Source organism: Physeter macrocephalus, chromosome 2 (assembly GCF_002837175.3).
Source record: "Physeter macrocephalus isolate SW-GA chromosome 2, ASM283717v5, whole genome shotgun sequence".
Lineage (NCBI taxonomy): Eukaryota > Metazoa > Chordata > Mammalia > Artiodactyla > Physeteridae > Physeter > Physeter macrocephalus.
Genome location: NC_041215.1, coordinates 110,461,081 through 110,472,855, shown reverse-complemented (window position 1 = coordinate 110,472,855; position 11,775 = coordinate 110,461,081). Strand labels below are relative to the sequence as shown.

Genomic DNA, 11,775 nt, shown 5'->3' with positions numbered 1-11,775 from the left:
GTTATTTCCTTTCCCATGTTAGGGAAGTTTTCGACTATAATCTCTTCAAATATTTTCTCGGGTCCTTTCTCTCTTCTCCTTCTGGGACCCCTATAATGCGAATGTTGTTGTGTTTAATGTTGTCCCAGAGGTCTCTTAGGCTGTCTTCATTTATTTTCATTCTTTTTCTTTATTCTGTTCTGCAGCAGTGAATTCTACCAATCTGTCTTCCAGGTCACTTGCCTGTTCTTCTGCCTCAGTTATTCTGCTATTGATTCCTTCTAGTGTAGTTTTCATTTCAGTTATTGTATTGTTCATCTCTGTTTGTTTGTTCTTTAATTCTTCTAGATCTTTTTAAAACATTTCTTGCATCTTCTCAATCTTTGCCTCCATTCTTTTTCTGAGGTCCTGGATCATCCTCACTATCATTATTCTGAATTCTTTTTCTGGAATGTTGCCTATCTCCACTTCATTTAGTTGTTTTTCTGGAGTTTTATCTTGTTCCTTCATCTGGTACATAGCCCTCTGCCTTTTTATCTTGTCTGTCTTTCTGTGAATATGGTTTTTGTTCCACAAGCTGCAGGATTGTAGTTCATCTTGCTTCTGCTGTCTGCCCTCTGGTGGATGAGCCTCTTTTTCCAATGTTAAGAAAGCTTTGTGACATTTTCTCTCTCAGTGTCTGTATTCCCCAGGTGGTTTAAATTCTCTAGTGTTGCTGAGTGTGATGTGAAAGCAATTGATGGGTCTTTGATGGTTTCCTCTAGATGTGCTAGGTGACAATATAAACCCATTACAGAGTACCCTTTCTCCTTTCCATTTTGCTTTTCCATTTCCTGATCTGCAGAATTTCAAATTCCTAATCCAAGTCCTAGGGAGACTAGGACCCTAACATGCCCAGATAACAGAAATCTAGTAGCTACATTATTTAAACAAATAGAAAGAAATAGATAGAATTAGTTTTAACAGAAACCTAGGTACATCAACGTCCTAGTCTCCTTAGGAAATGGATTAGGAACTTGAAATTTTGCAGATCAGGAAATGAATGCAGAAAATTTGCATTAGCAATGTTTATTTTCAAGAGACTTTTAATGCAAGATTCTGACACCTGTTTGTATTTCATGCTACAATCTATATCTTAAAGGCAAATGTATAGTGCAATACGTTTGACATATCACTTATGCTCTCCCAAACCCATCTTCACTGAGAACCTCTACCAATGAGTTCCATAAAATGACACACTTGGTTTCCCAGAGGGGATGTTGCTCAGGAGACTGATCCCAGGGTTGAGATGAAGATTACAGGAAGATTTTCAGGATACTACTTTTTTAGCCTCGGGCAGATAGGGAAGAAGTGGGAAGTGATCTTTGATGGTGAAGGAATAGTTAATCCATTGTAGAGTTTCACATTGTAGTCCCTGTCACAGAGGCGTGGCCAGGTTTAAACAAGCAAGCAAACATTTTCTACTCTTATGCCAGTTCAGTACATAGAGAGGGACTGAAATCACTCAGGCTGTCCTGCCCCTCTGCTGTACCTGGGTCTTTGTTGCAAATCAGGATGCTTTATTCATGCAGTGTCTTTTACAGGATTGAGCCAGGCCCTGCTTTAGTGCTGTTGGTATCACAATGAACAAAAGAGATGACTGCATGAAGCTTATACTCTCCTAGGGGACCAGACAGTAGTACACACAAACAATATGCAGTCTAATTTCAGAGTGACTAAGTAGTATATAGAAGATTACAGAATCTGCTGTTCAGCAGAGGATGGGGAGGGTAGGTCTCTCTGAGGTGGAGACATTTGAACATTGACCTGAATGAAGTGAGGCAACAAGAGTGTTCCAGGTAGCAAGTGCAAAGGCTCTGAGGTGGGAGCAGCCAGATAGGGCGTGGGGTATCAGGTTGGTGGTGGCAGATCATGTAGACTCTATACTACAGGACCTTATAGGCTTTTGACTTTTATTCTAAAAGCAATAGGAAACCACTGGAGCATTTACACTTCAATATCTTCTTAACCATTTTGGGGTCATGAACTTCTTTGGCAGTCTGGTGAGGCCTGTGGAACTCTCTGCAGAATAATGTTTTTAAATGCATAAAATAAAATCCAGGGAATGTTAAAGAAAACAATTATATGGAAATATAAAGATTGAAGTCCCCTGTAAGGGACACACATGCTCTGATTTACATTTTCAAAGGGTTGTTCTGACTGCTGCAGCGAGAATAGACCGTAGGGGCCAAGGATAGAAGCAGAGAGACCAGTGAGCTTGGAGCCAAGCTGTTTTCATCTACCCTGTAGGGCAATGGTCTCGAAATAGGGTTGTGCAACACAGTCTTTTTGAGTGCAGGAAGAAAAATTTATAACTTCTATTTATATTTAATTGACCCTAATTCTTTTAAATTTCTGTTTTGAGTGTATGTTTTATAATATCCTAATATATTAGGACATTAGTACATTTATATAATTCATGAATAAATCTACATGTATTGGAGGTACATGTTCAAAAGGTAATGATGACAATATATTTTTATCAATCAAATGTGATGATTGTGATGTAGGAAGAGTTACTCTGTAAGAAACTAAAAAAAAAAAAAAAGCCACACTGCTTTAGACCACATTCCATTTCAGAGGCCATTTTGTGGGGAAGCATGAATTTGTGCCATGATTCAGCCTTGCTAAATGTCAGTCCTGTTTCTCAAGCATCCTTAACTCTCCTTAAGAGCCCTCATATGGCTATAAATCTATTTACACCTGATTAGACCTACTATCACGTCTGACGTGACACATACTCCCCCAGGGAAATGAGTTTCCTGGGGTTAATAATTTCCAGAAAGGAAAAGTAGTTCTTGATGTTCCCCCTAAAATTCAGAGGGTTCTGAGGAGTGTCTTCTACTGCGGGCCCTGTGAACCGTGCAGGCACTGCCATGCTCCCCTGTACATCCTCTTTGTCACGTGCCTGCCTTCATTCACGCACTCCTTGGGGACTTGAGTCCTGATGTTTGAAGCCTGTCTCCCATTTGTCTGTCTCAAAGAGACCTCTCTTGAACATTTTTGTTCACTCTTGAGATGCAGTGAGCCAAATGCTGGGCATTCTAGGTGCCGCAAGTGTAGCGTGGGGCAGGGGTATGACATTTTCTGTTTTATACTCAGGAATAGGACCTGGAGTAGAGCAAGGAGAGAAGGGAAGGTGAGGCAGATGAGCTGATTTTGCATGAATCTGCTCAGTTATTACTGAACTTCCTTTTTCTTTTCTTTCTTCCTTCCTCCCTCCTTCCCTTCTTCTCTATCTCCCACTGTCTTTCTTTTCCTCCCTCCCTCCCTCCCTCCCTCCCTCCCTTCCTTCTTCCCTTCCTTCCTTCCTTCCTTCCTTCCTTCCTTCCTTCCTTCCTTTCTCCCACACCCCTTTCACCCCCTGTCTTTTTTTTCTAAAAGACTTGGTTTTCTTTTATAAAGAAAGTAATTCTTTTCTAAAGAAGGAAACCCAAGCCTTTCATAAAATGAACAGAAATCCTCAGGTACGGTGTTAGGATAAAAACTAATGCATTGTGGGTGTAGGTTGTTCTGCCCCCAAGATCCAGCAGTCGGGTGTTGGTGTCTGGGGGATGTAATCTTGGCCATGCAAAGTACTGACAGAAGAATTTCACTTACTTGAGAGTAGATATTAGTTTGTGGAAGTGGGTACAGAACCCAGAAACTAGGCCAGCCTAACCACACTGTTTGTGAGCTTTAGATAGGAAATTATATTCCCAATTCTTTGTATTTTTCCTGTCCCTCTGATTTCTGAACTCTCCCTGTTTCAGGCACTACTCCTTCATTTGGCTGAGTTCTTTTCTCGGTTATTTTAAATTTCTTATTAGTGAGTATTTGCTGAAATGGCAACTTGTAGGTCAATTAATCAGGAGCTAGAAAAATAACTTGATGAATCACTGTAGCATAACTTGGCTAAACTAGCAGGGCACAGAGGTTCTTGTCCTTAGTGTTATTCTGTATAGCACCTGCTGCAAGCAGGAAACAGTGTTAGGTGACACAATTCAGAGCTAAGTCAAGCTGTTTGTAGTTTCTGTCTGTGCAGTGGCAAAAGGGACACAGCCACTGGAAGGACACTGAAATAGCTACTGGGAAGAGGATGGTTGGTTTGTGCCAGGAATTAACAGAGCATCTACATTATTTTCTGGGAAATAACTAAATCCTTGATATTATTTGTCAGGATAAAACAGAACAAAACTGGTTAAAAAAAATTCAGCAAGGGGAAAAACAAACACTTTGAAAATTTTTTTTTAAATACCCAAAGACATCCACTTTAATCTCCCTCATTTTCTCTCTGTCCCTCCTGTGTCCTTCAGAATGTGGTTGCCTATGATGGACGGGTCTGTTCGATTGTGGGATTGATTTTGGGGACTGGATGTCTCTGCTTGTTGCTGTAGAATGTCATGGGATTTCCAGATGCCTTGTTGCATTTGGGGTATGCTTGGTACCCAAGGTTCCAGGACCCTCCAATTTTACTTTCATTTGAAGGCCTTTGAGGGTGGAGGGTATTTTGAATTTCTGAAGTCTTTGGTGCCTCATTCTCCGTTTCTTGTTGTTGTTTGTGCCAGATTTCCTTGAAGCAACAGAGCCTCGTGGATGATCAATAACATTAAGTAAATGATGCCAACAGGCCTCTCTGAGAGGGCACTTCTCTCTCCTGCTTGGGTCTCTTATTTCCCCTTCAGCATCCCACTTATTCAGAGCAGATCTAAAGAGCACAGTTTTTCTGGACCATTCTCCATCAGTATACTGAGAAAATACTTAAAACTTAAAAAGACTCTCTGTTTTCCAATATTTAGTTTGCCCAGAGTGACTCCAGACCCAGCTGTCTGGAGCCTGAGCCCTGGAAGTTTGTGCTGACGGCCAGTTAGACCTGTCTCCTCAGCAGCCTCTGAGAATATAGGTGAACGGGGAGGAAAGGGGGTTCAGATTAATTGAACATTCACCTTGTGCCAGGCTCTGGAAATGCCTTATACACAACAACATATGTAAGCCTCACAGTAAACACAGGCATCTCACCCCCATTTGACAGATAAGGACACTGAGGCCTGGTATCTGCAACGAATGAATAAGATCCCAGGTGTGCTAACTCCAAAGCTGACTTGACCCCCTCCACTCTTCACCTTCTCTGCAGCAAGCGCACTTTTCCAAAATTGTGGCTTTAAGTATCCAGAAGGTGAACTTTTAACACCGCTCAGTGATTCTTTTTTTTTTTTTTTTTTTTTTTCCTGGTTTCCAAAACTGAATGGGTTTCCTCCTGCGCTTCTGGCCCTCCTTCATGTCCTCTTGGTTCGATTGAAAAGAAATACCTGTGTTTCTCATTCCTCTTCTCCATGGGTTTTACAGAGCAGCAGCCCACTAGGGCACCAATTTAATGAAATGAAATTTTCAATCATGTTTGGTTCAATTCTAGGTGATACAAATAAAGAATTGTGAATGCTTTGTAGTTAGGTTCAAAGGGAAGGAAAAAGGTGGAAAGAAGAAAGTGGGTCAAGTATAGTACCTGGGCAATGTCTCCTTAAGTGCTACCTAGTGAAGGTTGAGCTATTAAAAATGGAGAAATAATGGGGCAGCCGTACTACTTTGGCACTTGTGTATCTGGAAATTTCAGGTTTGGCGGTTTATAATACTTACCTATGCCAGGCATTGTTCCTAATTTATATATAGTACATATGTATATTAATTTATCCTCTCCAAACCCTTTAAGGTAGATATTTCTAAGAAAACAGAGGCACAGAGATGTTGATTAACTTGTCCAAGGATAGACAGTTAAGGGCGGAACCAAAAGTTGAGCCTAGGAAGGTTGGCTTCAGAGCTGTTGACTGCTATGCTAACCAGCCTCTCAGTTACAGGGCTCAGTAACTCTCATGATTTCAAAGATCATTTTTCGTCTTATTAGAACCAGCCCACCATACGCTTGGAAGGGTAAATATTTGTCATGTTTGATGACAGACGTTGATGGGTTAAAAAAAAGGTCTTAGGAAAATCATGTACTTTCTCTTCCATATTCCTCCATCTGTATTTACTGTGCGAAAAGGTCACTTGAGCACAGAGCTCGAATTTCGTGCTTCTAAGCAGCTTCACCGTGGCCGAAACCTTGCTCTACAAATTGACTTTAAAAATATTTTGTAATTATGTGTATCACACTCAAATATGAACGCTCTGGAGTCATTAAGTGATGAGCTTCTTAAATAGGACTTTTGCAACTGTATTTTATAAATGCCGGGAATCGTTAAGTGATTTTTGTTTTACTCTCAAATCGTAGCCTTTTCTCGTGACTGTCCATCCACTCACATTTACTGGAAGGAACTGGGGTTCTGGGAGACCTGAGCTCTTTGCCTTGTCAGTCAGCTGCCTGGCTACAGTTTGTGGTAGGAGGGAAGAGAGGGGAGAAGACTAAAAAGGCTGAAATGGTAAATTACTGTAGGTTCTGGAGCAAAATAGAATTAGAAGCATTTGTGGTTCAGATGAAAATAGCACATTTCCTTTCTGCTTGGAGTCGGGGGGAGGGGGTCAAAGTGCTCCAGGGAATAGAAAATAAATAAAAATTGATCCCTCACCAGTTGAAGGAAATGCTCTGACTCTGGGAACTGAAATGACAGCTCCAGATTTGAAGATCTTGTGAAACCACTTTCGAAGGTTAAAAAATAAAATAAAATAGCAACAAGAAAAACACCAGGAGACTAAAAAAAAAAAAAAAAAAAAAAGTGACATACTGTGTTAGGAAATGCAGTCTTTCAAGAATGATTTCACACCCCTTTTCCAAGACTGTAGAATAGGTAGCAGACCCTGATCAGGTGTGTGCCCGTTTTTTTCCTGTCACTGACCATGGTCATTCCATCTCTTCTTGCAGGTGAGAAGCCTTATAAGTGCTCATGGGAAGGGTGTGAGTGGCGTTTTGCACGAAGCGATGAGCTCACAAGGCACTACAGGAAACACACAGGTGCAAAGCCCTTTAAATGCAACCACTGCGACAGGTAAAGAAACTTAGAAGCTGCTGGGATGGGGAAGGGAGATGCTGAAATGGGTGGGTGGGTGGGTGGGGCTGGTCGTGTGCTCTTGGGTTTATCACAAGCCTCTCTTGCAAAGACTCAGGCCTGGGAATGCCTTTTACTTCTCCATGGAGAAAACCACTTAGATAAGGGAGCCTCCTTGCATGTAACCAAGAGATGATATGAATTCTTGGATCAGTTACATAAGTATTTACTGAGCACCAGAACTGTGATAGTCACTGGGTATCAATAAGACGTAGCTCCTACCCTCAAGGGGATGATGTGACAGATAATTTTAGTATAATAGGAAAAGTGATAGGATAGAGAATGGTCACCTGTAGCTTCTGATCTTTTTATTAACATCAACACTATTTTTCCTCATCCTTAATAACGTGAAAGAATAGAAAGCCTGCTTAATGGAGGGAAGGTTAGTTATAAGGCTTTCCTTCGAAGCACTGTTAGAAATGAATTTGCTGAAGAGAGTTCCCATTCTTTGGGGGGCCTGAACCATCCTTTCTTCTTTGAAAATAGGTACAAAGGTCTAAAAGTTGGTGAGGCTTTGAGAACTTATCCTGTAATTCAATTTCAAACCTTCAGCATTTGATAGTGGAAGAAAGAGCACGTAGCAGCAGATACTACGCAAGTAATAGTATCTGACAGCCCTGGCATTATCAACCAATAAACCCCAAAATGGAGACTCTGCAGGCCAAGGTGAAGGCAGGATTAGGTTTAGTCATAATCAAATAATGGGCTTGCATCTGAGCGTGTTAGCCTTCTAATCCTATTTCTGTGTTTAAAAGGAAGCTTAAGAAAATTAACCATCTTTTTAATGCACTACTAAAGGTCTCGGTTATGATGAGAAAAATGCTTCTAATACGATAAAAGCCCTGAAAGCCTCAGGGTTCCCCGGCTCAGCCAGCAGTTCACAGGCTGGCAGGAGGGGTGTGCAGGATGTCTGCAGAGGCCTGGCGCTCCGTCGGAGGAAATGCGATGGTTTTCACATCCTGCCCCCCTCGTCACTGTGCCGGCACCTCCCTCACCAGACCTTCCTCTGGAGTAGTGCCTGTTTGTTTGGAGAGCAGGGCAAGAGTGGCCAAATCTCATGGGTGGCCAGCTGGCTTGGAGCTCCTTTAAGATGCTTATAAAGGAGCATTCAGGTTTTTCCTCCCTTTTTTTTTTCCTTTTTCCTGAAGAGGCTACTTTCCTCTTATCTTCATTCTTGAAGAACTAAATAAAGCCCCCCATGCCTCCTGGAGCCCAAAGATAACCTCCCACCCCAGGGCTGAGGAAGTACATTCCATGAAGCTATTGTCTCTCATTCCCTTGGAGCTCTCTTCTGCTACCTAAAAACACAACCTGTTTTTTCATTTCTATCCCATTACCTCAAAGTCCCCCTAAATTTATGTGAATCAGCAGCTGTTCTTCTACGGATTATATTTCAGTGATGTTTCTCCTTATTTGATATCTTCTCTCGACTCCCATCTCAAGTTCATTCCTCTCTAACCCTGGCTACTAATAAAGAAGTTATATGGATGGTGACTCTTTGACCACAGTCCTTTGAGGAAGAGCCTTATATCAGTGGGGATGAAGAGGATCCTCTGTGAGTTGTCAAAGTGTGGTGGTAGTACGTACACACGAGTCGCCTTGCCCTGAAGGGCGGTGAGGCTGTTACCTGGAGGTGGTGTGTTATAGATGGCCATAATCTGGGGAAATTGCCAGTTAGTCTTCCTCTCTTTAGGTCCACCGAGTTACTAAGCAGTATGCAACTGTCCAGCACTTGACACATTAGGATTAAACCTGACCATTTGTGTGATTTATATGGAGAAATATTTCACACCGACTGGATATTTCAGTGAAGGAGATGTCAGGGATGGGTAATTTGGTTAGTCTTTTGCTTTATTTTCCTCATTGAAATATATTCTGGTTTCTGGAGTTAGAAATTTGAGGAGCAGGTGGTACAAATTCTGTGATGTGGTATTTGGGGGAGCTGGTGAGTAGCTGAGAGTCCTGTGACATGGGCTAAGAGTCAGTGCATTTCAACAGTGTCAGAAATCAGGGGGAGGAGTCTCATTCGTGTCTCCTGACAGGCAGCACCTTGTACTTCAGTTGCAGGAATTATGCTAAGAATAGAGCAGGTCTGGGAGGTGACGTGGGGAGTTGGAGTGGTCCCAAAGCCGATGGAAGGAAAGCCTGGAGCCACCGGGGACTTGGCATTCCTTAGAAGACTTTACCTTCAGAAACAGAGGACATCTGTAGCCCTTAGCAGGACACTGAAGCCTATTGGTCCCAAAGGGTGTATGAGCCCAAGAAACCTATCTCTTGCCTCGTACAATTTAGCAATCAGACCACCCTACTTAGAGGCTGAGCTAGGATTAGGGTTTCTTGTCCTTAAAGCAGGTACCAAGTCTAACTTACACTTTTATTTTGCCTGAAGGGTAGATTAAAAATACATGAGTTTTTGTTTGTTTTGCTAACATTTAAAATTGCTAAGTGCCACAAAAATCTCTATTCCTGGCTTTGTCTGAAAAACTCGGAAGATCTGGTAACAGTGGGCTCACATTCCCATGTGGCCGTGATTTTCTGGCGCTGAAGAGTCATCACTACCTTTCAGTGATGGCCCTGTGGTCACTCATTTCTCACTGTCCCTCCTCCCCCACCACAGTCTCCCCAGTGAGAAGGCAGATCATCAGTCACCGTGTATCATCACACTTCTCGTTATATCCTCTTAATCCATGCCTTATCAGGAGTGGAATCACATAGTTTAACAGTGCTGTGTGTTTCTTACGCTTCACCCATTGCACCCATTTACTTTATCTGCCTGGCCCCTGAAGACATTGGGTTTTGTGACCTCTGGCTTCAGGTTTGGGTGAGAGGAGGAAGCAGTGAGGTGACTCTGCCATTTTCTTACCGTCAGACTCAACAGTGCAGTCCACTCAGTGATCAGCTGCTTACAGCGCTGAATCTTCTTTCTCAGCCCATAGAGCATGAGACTGCTGAGGGTGGTCATCAGGGCTGTTTCCACAAGTGGTCATATGCAGATATAATCCAGGGAGACTGCTCCTGGGTAGTACCTCCAAGATCCTGGGAAGTTTAGAGGAGGCATTTTGATCTTTGATCTCTAAGTCAGCTCAGTAAGAGGTGGTGACAAATACCAACCCCTATCTGGCCCTTCAGTGCCCTAGAGGATTGCTATCAGCTTAATGCCCATGTGACTTTAGTGGGCCTTTTTCATAAGCAGCAGAAACTACAATAGGGGTTTGACTAGTTCTCTTTAATGAACAAATTTCAATCATTAAGGACCTTCTTATTCAAGGTCATCTGACTGCTGTAGAGTCACAAATACCCTCTGGGGATATATTACCCTTACAATTATTTGATTCTGCATTTCTAGATGCTGAGTTTATTACTTTTTACTTTACTATTCCTATGTGGAACTCAGTAAGTATAAATTAATAAATATAAATTAATCATGACTAAGTATCTTGCTGGTGTACTGGATTTAAATAAAACCTCAGTGGTGAGGGACCTAGTCTAATTTTTTTTTAACGTCTTTATTGGAGTATAATTGCTTTACACTGGTTTGTTAGTTTCTGCTTCATAACAAAGTGAATCAGCTATACATATACATATATCCCCATATCTCCTCGCTTTGTGTCTCCCTCCCACCCTCCCTATCCCACCCCTCTAGGTGGTCACAGAGCACCGAGCTGATCTCCTTCTGCTATGCGGCTGCTTCCCACTAGCTATCTATTTTACATTTGGTAGTGTATATATGTCCATGCCACTCTCTCACTTTGTCCCAGCTTACCCTTCCCCTTCCCCGTGTCCTCAAGTCCATTCTCTACGTCTGCATCTTTATTCCTGTCCTGCCCCTAGGTTCTTCAGAACCATTTTTTTTTTTTTAGATTCCATATATATGTGTTAACATACAGTATTTGTTTTTCTCTTTCTGACTTACTTCACTCTGTATGACAGACTCTAAGTCCATCCACCTCACTACAAATAACTCAATTTTTTTCTTTCATGGCTCAGTAATATTCCATTGTATATATGTACCACATCTTCTTCATCCATTCATATGTCGATGGGCACTTAGGTTGCTGAGTGTCCTGGCTATTGTAAATAGAGCTGCAATGAACATTGTGGTACATGACTCTTTTTGAATTATGGTTTTCCAAGGGTGTATGCGCAGTAGTGGGATTGCTGGGTCACATGGTAGTTCTATTTTTAGTTTTTGAAGGAACCTCCATACTGTTCTCCATAGTGGCTATATCAATTTACATTCCCACCAACAGTGCAAGAGGGTTCCCTTTTCTCCACACCCTCTCCAGCATTTATTGTTTAGATTTTTTGATGGTGGCCATTCTGACCAGTGTGAGGTGATAGCTCATTGTAGTTTTGATTTGCATTTCTCTAATGATTAGTGATGCTGAGCATCCTTTCATGTGTTTGTTGGCAACCTGTATATCTTCTTTGGAGAAATGTCTATTTAGGTCTTCTGCCCCTTTTTGGATTGAGTTGTTTGATTTCTGTTATTGAGCTGCATGAGCTGCTAGTATATTTTGGAGATTAATCCTTTGTTAGTTGCTTCATGTGCAAATATTTTCTCCCATTCTGAGGGTTGTCTTTTCGTCTTGTTTATGGTTTCCTTTGCTGTGCAAAAGCTTTTAAGTTTCGTTAGCTCCCATTTGTTTATTTTTGTTTTTATTTCCATTTTTCTAAGAGGTGGGTCAGAAAGGATCTTGCTGTGATTTATGTCATAGAGTGTTCTGCCTATGTTTTCCTC

The 11,775-nt window shown here is 41.8% G+C and overlaps 1 protein-coding gene across 4 annotated transcripts in view; it reads left to right on the top strand.

Moving 5' to 3' along the window:
* Positions 1-11,775, top strand: part of KLF7 (KLF transcription factor 7) — a 111,082-nt gene that overhangs the window by 86,487 nt on the left and 12,820 nt on the right. For all 4 annotated transcript variants that reach the window (XR_008619084.1, XM_028481286.2, XM_055089725.1 and 1 more), the window contains one exon: positions 6,851-6,974. Coding sequence is in view for 3 of the 4 variants with exons in the window: in XM_028481286.2 (XP_028337087.1) it covers positions 6,851-6,974 (124 nt within the window). In the remaining variant the exon portion in view is untranslated. The remainder of the gene's footprint in view (positions 1-6,850; positions 6,975-11,775) is intronic.